This window comes from Pipistrellus kuhlii, unplaced genomic scaffold (genome assembly GCF_014108245.1).
Source record: "Pipistrellus kuhlii isolate mPipKuh1 unplaced genomic scaffold, mPipKuh1.p scaffold_m20_p_2, whole genome shotgun sequence".
NCBI lineage: Eukaryota > Metazoa > Chordata > Mammalia > Chiroptera > Vespertilionidae > Pipistrellus > Pipistrellus kuhlii.
In genome coordinates, this window is record NW_023425515.1 from 163,587,200 (window position 1) to 163,608,123 (window position 20,924).

Sequence of the window (20,924 nt, forward strand, 5' to 3'; positions counted from 1 at the left end):
TTTAAATGATCATTAGAATCTAACCTTGCTGCTTCTAGAAGTTAAACATTTTGAATTTGATTGACAGAAGCAAAATAAAAAGGAATACCAAAAACACTGCATATACATCCTCTTCTGTCAAAGGGATTCACCATTACTGTATAAATCTAAGGCATTTTACTATGTCTTTTTTTTTTCCTAAATATATTTTATTGATTTTTTTACAGAGAGGAAGAGAGAGGGACAGAGAGTTAGAAACATTGATGAGAGAGAAACATCAATCAGTCGCCTCCTGCACACTCCCCACTGGTGATGTGAGTTTTACTATGTCTTGACAGTAAAATTGACTGGCAGGCAGAAGTGGTTAGGGGCAATCAGGCAGGCAGGCAGGCAGGCAGGCAGGCAGGTGAGCAGTTGGGAGCCAGCAGTCCTGGATTGTGAGAGGGATGTCCCAGATTGGAGAGAGTGAAGACTGGGCTGAGGGACACACCCTCCCTTGTGCATGAATTTCGTGCATCAGGCCTCTAGTTTATTTATAAAGCCCTTAGTAGAGACTATCAAGTGGCATATATATGCATTTTTCCCCCCAGTATTTTGGTTTTCCAAGCTAAAGCCATTTGGCCTATCATGCCATCCCAAAATAGCCATCACTCATAATATGAATAGCAAGGAGCAAATAAGATTCAATCCCTTCACAACTGAGTGAAAGAACTGACACAAAGAACTGACACAATCTTCTTCTTCTTCTTTTTTAATTTATTTTATTGATTTTTTTACAGAGAGAAAGGGAGAGGGATAGAAACATCAATCAGCAGCCTCCTGCACACCCCCCACTGGGGGTGTGCCCGCAACCAAGGTACATGCCCTTGACCAGAATCGGACCTGGGACCTTTCAGTCCACAGGCTGACGCTCTATCCACTGAGCCAAACCGGTTTTGGCACACAATCTTCTTTAAAAAATAATTTTTACAGAAGAATGACTATCAAAGGATTTATTTAAAATCTATCTACTACTTGTACCTCATGCCTTCACATCTTTTGAGGAATGACCATTTTACAATCTAATGGCATCTAGATTTTAGTCTTAGTAACCTGAACTTTAATTTGTTTGTATATGGACTATACCATGTTAAAAGTATTATCAATATTTAAAAAACTAGATTTAACAAACATTTGACCAATTCCATTTTAATGCATACAAAATATGACCCATTAATAGAAGTACTTCCTACTGCAAAAACGAGGCATTTTTAAAAAGTTTCCAAAGATGGAAATTCTCCCTATTAATCCTCTTTATTTATTCACACTAAGATCAACTCCTCGTTTCTATTTCAATTCTTCCAATTTACTTGTAAGTTATCCAGACTTTTGGTGCTTTCCCATAAAAGGAGAGAAATCATGTTCAATTACCCATATGAGGACTCTTAGAACTATACTATCCCTGTTTTTTTTCTTTTTCCAGTCTCTCCAAAGATAATACTCTTTCTTACTCCTCTATCAAAGGCTAAAAATTATGCAGATCCACTCCTCTCAGCATTTGTTTGAAAATATATAATGTGCATAAGTACACATATATTGAAATATTACCAGTGATTACCTCTGCAAATTATGGTTATTTTTTAAAATATTTTTATTAATTTTTGTTTATCTTTTTTTTTAGAGAAAAAGGAGGGAGAGAAACATCAGTGAGAGAGAGAACCATCCATCAGATACGTCTCACACACCCTGACTGACCAGGGACTGAACCAAAACCTGGGTATGGATCAAACAGCAACCTGGATATGTGCTCTGACTGGAATCAACTGAGCCACACTGGCCAGAGCTATATTTTGTCTGTCTTTACTTTCCATGTTTCTGTAAAACATTTGTCACTTTTATAATCAGAGCAAGATGTTTATAAATGTAATCTTTATGCAAAATAGACCTTTGCTGAGGATCAAAAGATACAGACTTCATTTTTGCCATTAAGAAATAAAACATAAGTTCAGAACTTATCCCAAAGAATTTCCAAATTAAAAAAAGATATAATAGACATGAATCACCTGTTTTTCAGTAGTTTTCTTTCTGGCTTCTGCCCTCTCTTCTAATTCTTCCATTTCATTAACTTCAGCATCAAGGTCATTGTTATCATGCTCATCAACATTATCAAACTCATTTTCATCATCAAAGCCCTCTTCATCATCGTCTTCTATTTCAGCTCCAGAATCTTCATCTTCATCATCATCATCATCATCGTCATCATCATCTTCTTCTTCATCATCATCTTCATCATCATCTTCCTCTTCATCTTCATCTTCATCATCTGTTGCATCTCCTGTTTTACCTTCCGTATTACTTAGGTCTGAAATCAAAAGTGCCTGTAAGCCATTTCGTAATTTGATGTATCTAAAACAAAACAAAAAACACATTTGAGTCAGAAAGTCATTAGAATACACCAATACAAGTGATCAGCTTAGCAAAAATTGTCAAAAATTCAAGTACACATAGAAACACCATTTTAAATTAAACTAATCAAAGTGGTTGTTCTGGGAGGGAACCTCAAAAAAGCTTATCAGTTTCTGAGTAGTTGGAAAGAAAGGATGACAGACACTACATTGTATTTTTTACACAGTGGTGGGCAAAAGTAGGTTTACAGTTGTAAGTATGCAAGTTTATTATTGTATTATTATTTATTATTATATTATTTTCCAAATAAATGACTATAAGCCTACTTTTGCCCACCTCTATATACAGTGTACATTTTATATTACCATTTCTATTTTTAAATTTTAAACTATGAAAATATAGTTATTCAAAAACCAAATCTTAGAAGTTAAAATTTTAAAAGTTAAAGCCCCCACTCAGACTACCTTACTATTCTTTCAGTTTGTGAGTATTTAATAAACATTCTACCATACCAGAAGACTTAGGAGAAACATATCCCCCAATGTACGGAGCAGTCATGTAAGCTTAAACATTAGAGCAAAATCTCATATATTTAAACTCTGTTGGTTCCCTTTGATACAATGTATCTGATATTTTATACCAGTCACCAAAGCTGCTTTTATGGACTAAAAATTGAATATAGCTCTAAGAAAACTAAATCCCACAGAGTGATAACCCTGCAGAGAGATGATTATCTATTTTAGTAAAACTGCTATGCCAGTTTGATGATGGGTGCCTACTACAAACTTCTATTTATACTCATTTTTTCGTGTTATTCAATAAGCATTTACTTAGCAGCTTTTAAAAAATATATTTTTATTGATGTCAGAGAAGAAGGAAGAGGGGGAGAGAGAGAGAAACATCAATGATGAGTGAGAATCATCAATCGGCAGCCTCCTGCATGTCCCTACTGGGAATTGAGCCCCCAACTGCATGTGCCCCAACCTGGAAGCCAATCATGACATCCTGGTTAATAGGTTGATGCTCAACCACTGAGCCACATTGGCCAGGCTGCTTAGCAGCTTTTAATGTATTAGATACCATGCTATAGTAAAGGCAAAAAAGAATAAAACCACATTCCTCACCATCAGGTACTCACTGTCCAATACCATGTAATATAATTAAGCCAGTACAATACAATCAGGGAAGGCCTCTGTGACAAGGCACACTTTGAGCCTTGCTGATTAAAAAAAAAAAAAAAAAAAGAAAGAAAGCAAGAAACTGAAAATACTAAGGTACAAAGAAAAGACTTGATTAAGATAGAAGACTAAATACATGGATTTATCTATCTCCTTTCCATATCAAAAATCGCATTTAAATAACCTCAATACTCCAGCTTACTCCTCACCCCCCCACCCAAAACTCATACCTCAAATCTATCCTCAGCAGCCTGAAGCAAGCAGATGAAGTCTGTGATAGGCTACTGTTTCCCCAAAAGTCTTTTATGGAAATCCTAACCTCTAATACCTCAGAATGTGACTGCATTTAAAAATAGGGCCTTTACAGAGATTATTAAAATAACAATAAGGCTATTATAGTGGCCCTAATCTAATCTGTTTTTATAAGAAGAAATTTAGATCCATAGACATAGGACCTGTCCACACACACATGCAAGACCATGTGAGGACACAGCATGAAGGTGGCCATCTCTGTAAGCCACAGAGAGACCTCAGAAGAAACCAAACCTGACACCTTGACCTTAATTTCTAGCCTCCAGAAATGTAAAAAAAACAAAAACAATTTCTGTTGTTTAAGTCACCCAGTGTTATTACAGCCCTAAGGCTCCATACAATGTTCCCCTACTACCTATACATCTTTTCCCACCCCTCTTTATTCACTTTTTGTTGTTGTTCTGACCAAATAACTTTATTGTTGTTGTTTTTTAACATTCCAAAAAGGGCCTTCGTGATTGCTATTCCCTCAGCCCTTGCTCCAGATGAGTACTTGCATGGCTGCTCCATCTCTTTCAAATCTTTGCTGAAATGCCACTTTTCAGAAATGCCTTTTCTAATCATAGTATCTAAGATAGCAACCCAGTCCATCTCTATCCTCTTTTATATTGCTTTAACATTTTCACACCATATATTATCACCTGACTTTTTTCTTGTTCCTGTGTGGGCCTTTAGAATATCAGCTCAAAGGGCAGGGCTTTTCTTTTCCTTCACAAGCACCTAAGACAATGCTTGGTACTTGAGAAACATTTAAGAAACATTTGTTGAATGAACAAAAAATGTTATTGCCTAAAGAGGTCCTTATATATGATAGGTATAATACTTAAAACTAAGTGAAACAAAATATCAACTAAAATCTAATACCTAGCTTCATAAAGATAAATGTTATGAATACACGTGTATACATTAAATGTATATAAAGGTATAGCAAATGAAATACGACACAAACCAAATGTAACAGTAATCCTATATAATAAAAGGCTAATATGTGACACGACCAGTTGTTATGACGTGCACTAACCACCAATGCAGGAGATGCCCCCTGGTGGTCAGTGCACTTCCACAGGGGGAGCACTGCTCAGCCAGAAGCTAGCTCATGGCTGGCCAGTGCAGCAGCAGTAGCAGGAGCCTCTCACACCTCCGTAGCAGTGCTAAGCCATTAGTTGACATTTCCCAAGGGCTCCAGGATGCCAGAGAGATGTCTGTCAGCTTAGGCCCAATCCCCACACCCACACCCACACCCCCCGGGGCTTAAGCCTATAGGTGGCAGACGCTCAATGCAGGAGCTGCCCCCTGGTGGTCAGTAATCTCCCACAGGGGAGCACTGCTCAGCTTCCCCCAGGCTCATGGCAGGCGAGTACAGCAGCAGTGGCCGGAGCCTCTCCTGCCTCCACAGCAGTTGGACAACCCCCAAGGGCTTCCGGACTGGGAGAGGGCATAGGCTGAGCTGAGGGACCCTCCCACATGTCCTCCGACCAGGGATGAACCCACAACCTGGGCGTGTGATCTGACTGGGAGTCAAACCTACCACCTTCCAGTGTACGGGACAGAACAACACTCTAATCAACTGAGCTACACCAAGCCAGGGACCAAGAAATTCTGAAAGGGGACAACAATGAGGGGGAACTGCCTTAACAATTATAAAAAGTCTTTTAAAGCAATTGAAATTAAACGGTCTATGGTACAGGAACACCTCCAGATGAAAAAGAACAGGTTCTAGAAAGGGAGAAATGTTTATAATACTATTTCAACATTTTATTATAATTTAATAAATGATGCTGAAACAAAAGACAATTCACTTAGGGAGAAAAACTAGCCATCTATCTCTACCTTACACTCAACACATAAATAAATCCCAGGTAGATTATAGAGTTAAAAGGAAAAAGTGTTCTAAAAGTATTTAAGAAACAATAGTAATAATACTGGAATAAGAAAATCTGTGCTAAACAAGACACAAAATCCAGAAGCTATAAAGGAAAAAAAAATAGAAAGATTTTGCTACATTCTAATTTAAAACTTCTTTAAAACAAAACATCATAAACAAAATAAAAAATCAAAATGCACACAAAAGACTAACAGGAAACATTCATAAAAGAGAAATATTATAAATCAACCCAAATGTCCACAGGTAGGAAAATATGCAATAAATTATCCTATAGCCACACTATCGCATAATTCAAGATTTCATTTTCATTACAGAGAGAAAATAAGCAACTTGGGTTCTAGCCTTAAATGGCTATTTCTAGGTCTAATGCATAGTGCTCAATCATTTTAGGTCAAAAGATAAGGTGACCAGACGTCTCGATTTTTAACAATTTGTCCCGTGTCCTGCAGCGTTTTTAAAAAGTCCAAAATATTTAAAAGAATCTTTCCAAAAATCGGGATTTTTTTAAAACGCCGCGGGACATGGGACAAATTGTTAAAAATCGGGACTGTCCCGCCAAAAGCAGGACACTGGTCACCTTCCAAAAGAGCATACTTGAAGAGAACAACCAAAGAACTTGTATGCATATATACATAACCCACAGACACAGACAATAGGATGGTGGAAGCCTGGAATGGGTGATAGAGGCGGGCAATGGGGGCTCTATGGGAGAAAAGGGGAGACATATATACTACTTTCAACAATATTTTTTTTTTTTAAAGAGCATACCTGAGGGGCTAACTTTGTAATTATACAACTTGTTATTTTTCCCCAAATCATGTGGTCTCAAACATTTATACATATATATAATAATTTTTGGAAAGGTGAGATTATTCTAAGATGTCAATCTTTCTCTAAAAAAAAAGAAAGAAAGAAACCAAACCTCTTTTCTAACTTATTTAACCTGTCTTCCTTTACTTGGCTTCATTATCCCACTACTCCTGTACTGAAAATGAAAGCTGAAGTCAGTTTTTCAAACCATTTTCAAAACTCAAAAATACAGAATTATTTTCTTTATAATAAAGTAGCTATCCACTCATTTTTGTTATTTAAGAAACCAACTTTTACTTTAGAGCTGGTTTGGCTTAGTGGATAGAGTGTCAGCCTGCGGACTGTCGGGTCCTGGGTTCAATTCCAGTTAAGGGCACATGCCCAGGCTGTGAGTTTGATCCCCAGTAGGGGACATGCAGAAGGCAGCCAATCAATGATTCTCTCATCATTGATGTTTCTATCTCTCTCTCCCTCTCCCTTTCTCTATGAAATAAAAATATATTAAAACAAAAAAACAAAACCCCACAAACTTTTGTGAATCTACTTTCAGTCACTAAAATTACCAGTTAAGAGTTTATGTATTTATATCCAAGTTCAAGTACCGAGACCACCTTGGGGGTTATTTTAACCAAACTGCTAAAATTATTAACATTATGAAGGTTGAGGCATGATGAAAGACTCCACCCTTTAAATTTCCAGTCCTGAATCTATCTACATATTTTTTCAGATAACCCTCTAATTGCCACATGGTTACCCCCTGAATGACTCATGTATATATCCACCTGACATCCCTTACCCAATCACTGGGATGTGACCAGACCTCCTGACACCCACCTCTGGGCCACCAAGCATGCACCATCCTGATTGCCTGACATCTGACTGATAACCATTCTGGACCAATTGTAGGGCTAAGAACTTAGCAGAACTGATAATTCTCAAGACTGTACATTTTACTATAAGAACTTTTAACCTTCCTTTCTTCTTTGGAACATTTCTGGGCTTTTGCCTAGCTGTGTTTGTTTCCCGTTTGCAAATTCCAACACTCTACCATTTATTTCTAGCAACCTCTGAGTTCATTTGGCAAGACTAAGCATTCATCACAATATTCCCAACTCAAAGGATTGCAACAATCAGAAAAATTAGAAAATTTCAAATAAAATCTCAGTAAAATTTAACAAAAGTTAAAAATGAAACCAGAACAAAATTAAGTTTCTAAGTGGCTCATTTGTTAGCCAAGCAAGTGAGTTAACCAATGGGTGAGTTCGATTTGTAGCAGCTGAAGAAATTTATCCACAGAAAATAAACTTGCTTAAGACTATCAGACTCGGGGTGAGAACTATTGCAAAAAGAGTTGACATAGTAGAAATACTGTTTAAAACAAAGCATATCATTTCAAGATTTTTGTCTTCATGTTACCAATAATGCTGAGTTGTTTATTTCAGGGATCAGTGTCAAGTTTGAAGCAACTGAGGAATTAGCCTCTATGAATGTTCTTATATGTTGTTCTTGTGGTTAATCCTCACCCAAGGATTTTTTTTTTCCACTGGTTGCCTCCCACACTCGCCCCAGGTCAGCAGATCGAGGTTGCAACCGATGTCCGAAGTCCGTGCCCTTGTCTGGAATTGAACCTGCCACCCATCAGTCCACAGGCCGATGCTCTAACCACTGAGCAACACAGGCTAGGGCCTCTATGAATATTCTTCATGGAAGAACTAGAGACAAGATCATTTTCAAAGAGGTTGAGAAAACAAGAATACAATGCAATCTAAAATGTTACCACATTTATGTTGATAAAAACATGTATGGAGCAGACGATTTAGTTGGACAAATTTATCTTTGGTGAGGTGTTTCAAAGCCTATGATTATTTATTGTCTTATTCATCAGCAATACTTTGCAAAAAATATATGAATCTATCATGTCATAGTTAACCAGTGGTGTTCAAAGCCTATGATTATTTATTGTCTTATTCATCAACAGTACTTTGCAAAAAATACATAAATCTATCATGTCATAGTGAACCAGTGGTGCTATTCGCTCTTATAGTCTTTACAATCACTAGTTCTGTGAAATTTTATCAGAAATAAACAGAATTTCTTGAATTGCCCTTACTGTGGAGTAGTTTGATAGTTTAGCAATGGGAACATTTTATTGCAATGTTTTGAGCCAAGATTGAAAATTTTCAACCAGTATTATCAAACCTCAAATGGCTTTGGAAATTAGCTCCTGCTGCAGACTTGATATGTTCAACCCACATTGCAAAACAGTACTTCTACTAAAGCAAACTTAACTTATGGTAAAGTCATTTCAACAACTAATGTTATCTGAATCACAAGTATTGGTAAGCTGCTTTATACACATACTCCTGTGCTGTCAAAAGTTAAAACAAAAAAAATCGTATCTCCATTTGCACACAAATTTGTAGCAATGTTTTCCAAGCAAACTATAGTTCCAATAGTGTTTTTCAGACCTTGGTGGAAGCTCTTTTAACTGTGCTACTGAGGAGCTTCCACCTAATTTTCAATCAGAAGTCCTTAATTTACAATGTAATATGACATGCTAAAAGGCAAAAATATCAGGAAAGAATCTAATAGAATTTTATAAATGCTTTTTAAGTGATAAATATGATCAAGTAAAAGCATATGCTCATGGATTGATATCTGGCAGCACCTGTCAGTGTGAAAGCACATTTTCAAAGATGAAGTATGTAAAATTGTATTATAAATCATTATGAGGCGGATGTTTGCAATCACTTGATGACAGAGAACATTAACTTTGACCCCCCTCAAAAAGCAAACTATATTCCCAATAGAATTTCATTCTTGTCACTAGCAGACCTGTATTGCAAAAAGAAAATTACTATTATCATTTAAACTTAGTAAAAAAAATTTTATTAAAAATTTGCAGAGCCGAAACCAGTTTGGCTCAGTGGATAGAGCGTTGGCCTGAGGACTGAAAGATCCCGGGTTCGATTCTGGTCAAGGACATGTACGTTGGTTGTGGGCACATCCCTGGTAGGGGTGTGCAGGAGGCGGCTGATCAATGATTCTCTCTCATCATCGATGTTTCTAGCTCTCCATCCCTCTCTCCCTTCCTCTCTGTAAAAAGTCAATAAAAAATATTTTTTAAAAATTTTTTTGCAGAATTTTTTTCTTTCTTGTTATATAAGTACCGGTACCTCTAAAATAGCCTCAATTTTTCCTCTTTTTTTTTTTAATATATATTTTATTGATTTTTTTACAGAGAGGAAGGGAGAGAGATAGAGAGCTAGAAATGTCGATGAGAGAGAAATATCGACCAGCTGCCTCTTGCATACCCCCTACCGGGGATGTGCCCGCAACCAACATACATGCCCTTGACTAGAATTGAACGTGGGACCTCTCAGTCCGCAGACCGATGCTCTACCGCTGAGCCAAACCGTTTCGGCCAATTTTTCCTCTTGACAAAGCCCAAAATATTTGTTATCTAGCCCTTTACAGAAAACATTTGATAACCTCTGGGATACATTATTTTTAAAACATGTACTTGGACAATTGGTAGTCCAAAAATAAATAAATAAATATATATATATATATATATATATATTTTTCCCCCCCCCCCCATTGATTTTTAGCAAGGGAGAAAGAAACGTCAATGTGAGACACACACTGATTGACTGCCTCCCACACTAGTCTTAACAAGGCAGGGGATCAAACCTACAACCCAGGTATGTGTCCTTGACCAGAAACTGAACTCATGACCCTTTGGTACTCAGGCCACCGCTCTAACCACTGAGTGGCGTTAGCTGGTTATCCATATTTTTAAAAATCAGTAATAAAATTAGATCCTTACTTAAATGTAAAAAGCAAAACTGCAAAACTTTTAGAAGACAATAATATGAAAAAAATACAAACCATAAATAAAAAATATGAGTTAGTCTGATTAAATTTTAAGACTTTCCTTTTTTTTGTCTTGGTTAATCATCACTCACCTGAGGATATTTTTTCCACTGATTTCCAGAGAGAGTGGAAGGAAGTGAGGGAGAGGGGGAAAGAGAAACTTCTATTTGAGAGATATACAAGAAGGTGTGGATGGATCCTACAACCCAGGTACTAGCCCTTGATCAGGAATCAAACTCCAGGCCCTTTGATGTGTGAGCTGACACTCTTAACCACTGAGCAAATGGGCAAGGGCAAATTTTAACTTTCTAAACAAAAGGTAAAGGTAAGCTATTATCTTAGGAAATATATTTGCAATTTGTATAACAAACAATTAGTGTTTAAAATATGTAAAGAATTCTTACAAGTCAATTTAAAAAAGGAAAAGACACAACCCAATAAAAAAAAAATGGGCCGTTGATAGAAGGAAAAATCCAAATGTTCAGGAAACATAAAATAATGCTAGTAATTAAGGAACTACAAATAAAATATTTTTTAAGAGAAAATATTTCCCACAGATCAGATTCTCAATAATTTCTTTTTAATCTAACATTAAGAGTCAGGAGGAATGTATAGAAGCAGAAGCTCTCATACTCTATTGGTATAAATGTAAACTAGTATGACTGACTATAAATACTATGGGCTTAGTACACAAATTCATGCACCTTGAAAGGAACTGTGGGCCACGAGGCTGTGGTGACCACAGGGGCAGGTCTCAACACATCCTCTGTACCCAGCCTGGCCACTCCCACCACAGCCCCCAGTCCCCAGTCCTTTCTGCTGGCAGCCTGCTCCTGCTGCTGCTACTCCCATGCACTGATGGCACCAGCCCAGCTTGTACCCGCTGATGGCAGAGCGATTGGGGCTGGTGCCAGCAGGGGGTGCAAGCCGAAGCTGCTGCTGCTCTGATTGCCCCTCAGGAGCAGGGGGAGGTGGAGAAGCCCTCAGGGGCAATCAAGGCCAGCAGCTGCCACTCGCACCTGCTGAGGGTGCTGAGCGATTGGGACTGGTGCCAGGCGCCGACAGTGGGTGTGAGACTGATGCCAGCATTGGGCGCAAACAGGACTGGAACTGGCAGTGGGTGTGAGTGGGGCCATCACCGGCAGCAGGGGTGAGAGGCAGCTGCTGAACCCAATCATTCCTCAGGAACAGGGGGAGGTAGAGAAGCTGAGGGACAATCGGGGCTAGTGTTGGGTGTTGGCAGTGGGTGCAAAAGGGGATGGTGCCGGCAGCAGGTGTGAGCACCAGGCAGGTCCATGGAGTACAGGAGCAAAGAATTTTCAGTAACCACCAGAGGCTCGCCCTGATTACAGCGACTGGTGCCCCAGTCATCTGGTCCATCCTCCTGCTGCGGCTGCCACCCACCATGTTCTGTGCTCTGCTGCCAGTTGCTGAAGCCCGCCATGTTCTGCACACACCCCTGGTGGTCAACTCACATCATAGCAACCGTTTGTTCAGTTGTTCCGCCATTCAGTCTATTTGCATATTAGGGTTTTATATATAAGTGGCAATATCTAGGAGCGTTTAAAATATATCATTTCACTTATAGGCATACTCAAGGCCTGATGCACAAATTTGTGCATGGGTGGGGTCCCCTGGCTAGTGATTGAGGCCTATCGGGGGGCCAGCCAGCAGAGGGGAGGGACCGCAGAGGTTGGCTGGCCAGCCCCTCCCACCCATCAGGGGCCTGGGAGGGGAGGGAAGAGGCTGGACAGACAGGGGGAGGGGCTGTGGGAGGCTGGCTGTGGGAGCGCACTGACCACCAGGGGGCAGCTCCTGCATTAAGCATCTGCCTCCTGGTGATCAGGGAGCATCACAGTGACTGATCAACGGGTCATTATGGTTATTTTGTTGGAAAGGTCACTTAGGTTTTTATTATATATATATATGTATATATAGAGAGATAGATACTGTAAATGAAAAAGGGACCACATACTAAACCAGATAAGCTGAGGGGAGGCCTACATGGTGAATCTTTACAAACTTAGAGACCAAAAGTAACCATATAAGATGGTCTGAACATAAAAATTCCTAACTAAATGTGGGTAGTCACACCCTACGCATGTAGCTTCCTTGACAAAGCTCAATTTTTACCTCAAGAGAGTCTGTATATTGTCTTTCTGCATCTAAGGTAACTTACATTTTAAATGTCAGAATAGCCACCTTTTCCAGTCCCCTCAGGGCACGCCCACCATACTCAGAGCCTACAGAACTCCTTGTTATCTTGTTCCCTAAAAACCATCTCTATGCTATAAATGTTAACTATCTTGTGTCCACCAATGTAAAAGACTCTCCATTTTACTTTTTATCCAATCTGAGATATTTTCCTGCTTTACTTTCTCCCATCCCCTAATCTATCAAAAATGGATTTCACATAAACATCTGTCTTATCCTTTTTTTCTGAAGGGGGGAGGGGGAACAAACAAAAAAAAACCTGCCATTCTCTAGAGTTTTCTCAATTTGTTGAAATTTTGCTTCCTGATTAATTGTCATCAGTTTGGTTCAAATGAATTCATAAAAATTCTCTATAGGTTTAGATATTTCTTATGACAATAATACATCTACATATATAAAATCCTAATATGCAAATAGTCCAAATGCAGAATTGAACAACCAAATAACCAGTCGTTATGATGTGCACTAACCACCAGGAGGCGCGCGCAAAACATGGCTGGCATCAGCAGGTGAGCAGGGGTGCCAGACCAAGGCAGGGTGCCAGTTCCTGTCATTGGGCCAGCCTCTGGTGGCTACTTAAAAGTCTTGGTTCCCGCATGCCACAGTCCCACCTGGCGCTTGCACCCGCTGTCAGCACCGATCGCCCCTCAGGGCTTCTCCACCTCTCCCTGCTCCTGAAGGGTGATCAGGACAGCAGCCACTGCTCACACCTCTAATGGGGCCAGCCCTGCTGGTACCAGCCCCAACCGTCAGTGCTGTCAACAGGTTCAAGTGGGGCTGGCACTTTCAGCACATGAGAGCAGCGAGTGGGGCTGCTGGCAGGCAGGGGACCGGGAACCACAGCAGGAGGGGCCAGGCAGGGACATGGAGGATGGGCCGAGACCTGCCTTGTGCCCATTGAAGCCCAACAACCCACAATTCCTTTCACTGGGCTATAGATATAAACTCTCAAATGTGCACAAGGAATCGTGTATAAAAATGATTGTTGAGGCATTGGAAACAACTTAAATGCCCAACAATGAGAGGAAAGATAAATTGTGGCATAATCATAAAGAAACATATAACAGAAAACTGGGAGCACTAGTGGTTTGGCTCAGTGGATAGAGCATGGGCACACAATGAAGTATCTTAGGTTCAATTCCAGTCAAAGGCACATACCTCAATTGAAGGCTTGCTCCCTGACCCTGGTCAGGGCATGCAGAATACAACCAATCAATGTGTCTTTCTCACATTGATATTTCTCTCTCTCTCTCTCTCTCTCACTCTCACTCTCCCCCTCCTTCCAGCCTCTCTAAAAATCAATGGAAAAATATTCTCAGTTGAGGATTAACAAAAAAACAAACAAACAAAAACCTGGGAATAATGTAAGTGACCAGTAACGGAAAACAGATAAATTATAATCTTTCATACAACAAGCTACTAAACAACTTTTAACACAAATAAATAGTGTTACACTTATCAGCATAAACAAATATCAAAAGCTATGTTAAAATAAAAAAACAAGTTACAAGACATTTGATGTGATATAATTTCTATTGGTATAAAGTCTTAAAACAGTAATACTGTATACAGGTAAATATATATTTAATAAAGAAATATATAGAAACTGTATAGATGCCAAATTCAGATAATGGTTAACACTGGAAAATGATGATAATGACATGGGAGAAGGCATTATACAAAGAGCTTCAAGTATATCTGTATGGTTTTGTTTCTTTAAAAAAAATTTTATCTAAAATAAAAGCAAGAAATAGTTACTTTGAAAACAAAAAACAAGAAAAGCACACACACACAATAGTCTGGCCAGTGTGGCTCAGTCTGGCCAGTGTGGCTCAGTGGTTGAGTATCACCCTATGAACCAAGAAGTCAAGATTTGATTCCTGGTCAGAGCAAAAGCCTGGATTGAGGGCTTGATCCCCAGTAAGGGATGTACGAGAGGCAACAAATCAATGCATCAATGATTCTCGCTCATCATTGATGTTTCTCTCTCTCCCTCTTCCTTCCTCTCTGAAATCAACAAAAATATATATATTTTTAAATACAAACTGAAAAATATCTATATAATAAAAGCCTAAGCAACCATTATGGCAGAATGACCAGAATGACTGGTTGCTATGATGTGTAATGACCATCAGAGGGCAGAAGCTCAGTGCAGGAGCTGCTCCTGGTGGTCAGTGTGCTCCCACAGGGGGAGCACCGCTCAGCCACAAGCTGAGTTCACAACTAGCAAGAACAGGGGCAGTGGCAGGAGCCTCTCCCACCTCTGTGGCAGCGCTAAAGAGCAGCAAACCAAACGGGCAGTGAGCAGGTGGGTAGAAAGTGGCCCTAAGCCAGCCATTGGACATCCCCTGAGAAATTCCAGACTGCAAGAAGACGCAGGCCGGGCTGAGGGACTCCTTCCCCCACTGCACAAATTTCGTGCACCGAGCCTCTAGTAATATAATAATTAGGCCAGAGGAGAAAAGGATGAAGGCATCAGAAATGGAAACAAGACGGCAAGACAGGCACTATTCTAAGCACTGAGGTACTCCAGTGAACAAAATAAAGTCCTGGCTTTCATGAACAAATAAATATATATTGTATCCAAAGACAATAAGTTCTATGAAGAAAAATAAAATAGTAAGAAAGAATATAGGGGTGGGAAACCTGTGTAATGAGGTAACCTAGGGAGCAAAGGAAGCAGGGAAAAGAAGAGATCTGGGGAATGAGCCATAGGCATTCTAAAATGTAGATGTCAAGAGGATAAGGAGGATCCTGTGAATAAGGCAGAAAGAGAACTACGGTAAGTACAGTGGTGACCTGGAAGCCAATTGAAAAAGCATTTTAAGTTGGAAACTCTGTCATATGATACTAAAAGGTCTAGGAAGATAAGAACTTGAGAACCGACCAATTTAAAGGTTATTGGTGGTCTTGAAAATAGCAATTTTGGTACAGCAAGAGTGGCAAAGCCCACTTTGAGTTCAAGAAACAATGGAAGATGATAAACTGCATCCTTTTGTATGTGTGTTTGTGTGTGTTAATCCTCACCCGAGGATATTTTTCCATTGATCTTATAGAGAGTGGAAGACAGAAGGAAAGACAAACATCAATGTGAGAGAAACAGATCAACTGATTGCCTCCTGTATGCACCACGACCTGGGCCCAGTCCAGGGAGGAGCCAGCAACCAACCAAGGTACATGCCCTTGACCAGAATCAAACCCAGGACTCTTTGGTCTGAAGGCCGATGACACTATCACTGAACAAAACTGGCCAGGCACACACAACTCTTTTAATAAGCTTTGCTATAAAGGAAACCAAGAACATTGAATAGCTGGAAGGGGATAGTTCAAAGGGGATGTGAAGTAAAATGTTTTTTCCACAGAAGATAAAAACAATTATAGCATATCTGTATGCTTGTAATAAAAATCCAGTAAGAGAAGGAAACTGATGATGCAACACGGAATGGGATAATTGATGTATGGGGTCAGTAAAGAGGAGATAGGATTTAGTGCACAAGTGGAGAGGTCTTAATATATAGTTGATTTATTAATAACAGAACACATTCAAAGACTCAAAGGGACAGTACCACCCTATAAAATATTCAGTACAATAGAGGGGAAAGACAAATAGAACTTACAAAAATGAAATATATTGAAAAAACTTGCTACCGGGGCACACAAATGTGTAAATATTGTAATTTAGCCACCCAGCCAGGGCTCAGATACTGTTCTAACTGCTCTAGATGTATCTCTTCATTTAATGATCTAATTTTCTGCAAACTTTATTTGACAAATACTTATTTTGTGTGTGTTTGTTATTGTTGTTGTTGTTGTTGTTACCTCCTGCACCAGCCCCGAAAAGTTGGTTGGAGCATCGTCCAGTTGCCTGTTGGACTTCCGGTCAGGGCACATACCTAGGTTATGGGTTTGATCCCTGGTCAGGGTGCATATAATGTTTCTCTCTCGCCTTCTCACCTTCCTTTTTCTCCAAAAATCCAGAGAGAAACATATGGAGGATAAAAAAAATTTTTTTAAAGCACAGTACCTGACACATAGTGTGTATTCTATAAACATTAACTGTTACTATGTATCTTTATATAAGCAGACAAAAACTAAAGCTGTTACTGAATGTTTAATTTGAAAGACAAAAACTAAACACCTTTTATCAATGTTTCAACTTGTTCATTTACATATTACTAATACAACCACATCTTTAATGAAAAAAATAAAATTTAGCTCCTCCATAAAAGATCTCTTTAACCTGCAACCTGGGGGGAAAAATAATACAGACATGGAGTGAAAAGACAAAACAGGCCAGTCTTAAACTTGAGGTTAAATCACTTTTTTGCTAGATTTCTGTTTCAATCATCTGTCAAATGGGAATGGGTGTGGAGTGGAAAAAATTATCTCGAAGGTCCTTTCCTGCTCTATAAACAAACTGGGACTAAACTCTTCAGCTTTCGACTCAACAAGAGTAAAAATTCTATAAAAGTCAGTAAATGATGCCCTGGATTTGGTGGCAGGGCTTTAATCAACTGTTATTTAGCTATGTAATTCTGAGCAAGAAGCAAACTCTCTGGGTCTCAATTTCTTCAACGTGTAAAATGAAGTTGTATACAATCTCTCTTTAAAATACATAACATTCTATGAAGTAAGCTACCTGTGAAGGAAATATACAGGTGGGGATTCAGCCACCAGCTAAGAGATGTTTGGAAGATTGCAGTATAAAGCAAAAGTAGAGGATTTCAGAACTAGAGAAAAAAAAAGAAAAGACAAAAAAAAAAAAACCTTACAAGTCTAAGATTCACACAACTGAGACTCATATATTCTTGGAAGAGGTCAACCCAATCATTCCAGTAATGAGAAACCCATGGAAACAAGCCACTTCATCACGGACCAACTATGATGCCTAAAGTTCTTTTCGTCAAGCCACACTATCCTTTTAGTTAACTTCCACCTATTCGTTTTATTCCTATTTCAACTAAGGGCACCTTAGTTGAAATAGGAATAAAACGAATAAACGTGAACGTGAGATACGAATAAAACGTGTGAGTAGATAACATACCCCTTAAGTATCCTCTCCAAAATGAAAAACCCCAACTCTTCAACCTTTCTTCATAACACCAAGACACTCTTCGCACCCAGCCTGTTTTCCTTAGAGAAATCTCCATTCTCGCTTCACATCAAAATTACTCGAACCACTATTCCCATTCTGACATTCTGATTCCTTGAGGAACCCATGACACTATTTCCCACCTGTCCGGCTGACACCACACGGAAGCCCCTAACTGCCCCAGCCACCTCCACCCCAAGGAAGCATTCAGGGGTGGGCAGGGCGACCCTCCAGCTCCTTGAGGCGATACAGACACAAGAAGTGACCGCGGCAGCGAGAGAGAGAGAGAGAGGGGGGCCGGCACCCGGCTCTCCTCCCCGTTCCAAACCCCTCCCTCACCGGTATTGCTTGGGGTCGCTAGGAGACTTGACGATCTCAGGGTCTCCGGCATTATTGATAGGCCCCCTCCGTCCCTGCTCCTCAGATTCATCTACTCCTAGACGGGCAACCCGGCCGCTCTCGCCAGAATCCTGGCCGCCGGGCTGCAGGTCGGGGCAGCTGCAGGTCGACTTCGCCTTGTTCCTCCCAGGCATGGTTGGCGCGGGAAAGGGTCTGCCCTCCGCCGAGTCTTCGCACCGGCCCCGCGCTACGGTTCTCCACAGCGCCGCGAGCTCCCGCCCGGCCGCACACCACAACTTCCTCCCGGTGGCACTGACTGCGGCGATCGCGACTCTCCTCAGCATTCACCACCGAGCCGGAGCGAAGGGCATCCCATTCCCCGGGGCCCACCTCCCCCTCCTACTCCTCCTCCAGCTGCTTTTTCCTCCTCCGCGTTTCTGAGGCGGCGGTGGCGGCGGCCGGCGCTGGTGCTGCCGCAGCCGCCAAGGAGGCCAGGCCTGCGCCCCTCCCCCAACGCGGTCTCCCGCACGCTGACTACCCCTCCGCGCCCCGCCCGCCCTCCGGTGACGCTACCGGCCCTACCCAATAAAGAGGCGGGACGGCGGTCACGCGCACGTAAGCAGCCAATGGGAACGGAGGGTAAAAGGAACCGAAGGGCCCCAGGCCGGTTCGCTGACCCGGAGAGGGCTCTTCGAAACTCAGGTGGGCGGGGCGAGGGAGAAGAGGCGGAGGGAGCGGCGCGGAGGATGACGGGAGGAAGGGCGTTCGGGCGGCCCCGCCGCATTTGTGACGTATGGGGAAGGTTGGCTTGAGGAGGCAGCCGCTCAAGTGTGACCCGCGACTCAGAAAAATATATCCCCCCCATGAGGAAACCGAGGTGTGCCCCTGCCCCCTCAGTGCGGGGCGGAGCCTTCGGCCGTGATTCAGCACGTGGAGAAGTGGAGCACCGGAAGTACTTTTCTTCGCCGCCGGATGGCAGTTGCTCGAGTGTGGAGCCCCGCAGAGCCGGGCGGAAGGCCCAAGGTAGCCCTGGCACTCCTCCACCTTATCACTGGCCACCTTTTGCTGGTATTCACCCCCAAAGCCCAGAAAGGTGCTTAAGAGACCGGTGAGGATGTGTGCACTCTTCTGTGCGAAAACATATTTTAGCTTCCCCACGGGCAAGAGGCCACAGCGTTAAGGTCAGCCACCACTTATTGAGCAGCTACAGCCGGTGGAGGCTGCTGCCCTGAGGTCCGTTTTTCCAAAGTTATTTTCTTTCTTTCTTTTTTTTTAAATATATTTTATTGATTTTTTTTTTTACAGAGAGAAGGGGAGAGAGAGTTAGAAACATCGATGAGAGAGACATCGATCAGTCACCTTCTGCACACCCCCCTACTAGGGATGTGCCCGCAACCAAGGTACATGCCCTTGACTGGAATGAAACTTGGGACCCTTGAGTCCACAGGCTGCCACTCTATCCACTGAGCCAAACCAGTTCGGCTCCAAAGTTATTTTCTGTTTTTAATGGTCTCCATTGGCCAATTACCTAACATGTGACTGAAACACACTCTTGAAAAATTAAAAACAACGGACATGTTAACAAGATACAATATACTGGCACATAAAAGGAATGAATATATGAACGGGTGGAGAAACACTTGGAGCAGGGATATGTATTGATGGCTGGTGTCTTTAAGTTTGTTTAGGCTTCCTGAGCTTCACAAGGAATAAAATCATGAACAAAACAAAAATCTTTTCCTTCACGGAACTTGCATTCTAATTGGGGAAAGAAAAAAACACAACACAAAACAAAGTATGTATTTCAAAAAACAATGACAATAAGAAGTTTGGAAGGAGAAGTGCAATGATTCTGGCAGGAAATAACCTGAACTAGGGCAGCAGGTGAGGTAAATTAATTGAAAAACGTTGCTGAAATATCCCAGTTAACTTTCAGTCATGTTTGTTGTTGAATAAATACCTGAAGTGACCTCTATTTTGAGGTTTTTCTTTTAACTCTCCAAAGCAATGATTCCATAAGTAAAACTTCAAATTCAGCCAGTAATTAGAACTTTCTAACAAAACAAAAAACAAAAAAAAGCCAAATCCTAAAGTGTGACCTATTAATTTTTCCCTTTAAAAAAGATGTCTCTGAATCTTCAGGTCACCGAACTGCAGAACTAGGATAACACTCCATAGTGAGCCACTCCTTCATTCAAGTAACAAACTGAGCTCCTAATATGTGCCAGATGCTTGGAATAGAATAATGAACAAAAAAATTTTTCCATTTTTCTTTGAGCTTACGAGAGAACCAGTGATATATTAAACAAGCACACAACTTTTTTAATTTGCCGTGATAGTACTAGAAGGAGAAATACAGAGGGACATATTCTGGTCAGAGAGTTTTCATAAGAGAAATTTAAGTTCACATTTGAAAACTATAGGAATTGGTATAGGAATAGACTTGTTCAAAAGCTCTGAGAAAGCAGGTCAATATGGCTAAATGTAAAAATCTGGGAGCAAAAGAAAGTGAGTTAGTGGCCAAGGGTCATACAGAACCTTCCTATGAGGAAAGTCATTGCCTTGTCTAATTTGTATAGCACTGGATTTCTGTCTTCTAGACGAATATTTGGTACTCGGTAAATAATGGTTGAACAAAGGAAACAGGGAGATGTAATCACATGTGGTTTTGCAAGTAGATCACTCTGGTTAATGTGTAAAAAATAGTTTAAATGGGGAAGAAAGTGGGGAGTGAGGGCAAGAAGATGGCCCAAGAACCAAGTTTTGAGGAGCTTATAAAAGAGGAAACATTCACAGAAGAGACTGAGAAAGAACTACCAGAATAGTAAAAGGAAAAAAAAAAAAATGTAATGTC

At 40.7% G+C, this 20,924-nt stretch overlaps 1 protein-coding gene across 3 annotated transcripts in view; it reads right to left on the reverse strand.

Annotated features, from left to right (window-relative positions):
• NRDC (nardilysin convertase) overlaps positions 1 to 18,598 on the reverse strand; it is a 72,593-nt gene extending 53,995 nt beyond the window's left edge. For 2 of the 3 annotated variants that reach the window (XM_045584593.1, XM_045584594.1), the window contains exons 1-2: positions 18,071 to 18,598; positions 2,022 to 2,364 (exon numbers count right to left, since the gene is read on the reverse strand). In XM_045584593.1, the coding sequence (XP_045440549.1) occupies positions 2,022 to 2,364; positions 18,071 to 18,414 (687 nt within the window). In that variant the 5' untranslated portion in view covers positions 18,415 to 18,598. The remainder of the gene's footprint in view (positions 1 to 2,021; positions 2,365 to 18,070) is intronic. The other variant, XM_036447244.2, reaches the window with a different exon arrangement.
• Positions 18,599 to 20,924: the final 2,326 nt, after the last annotated feature.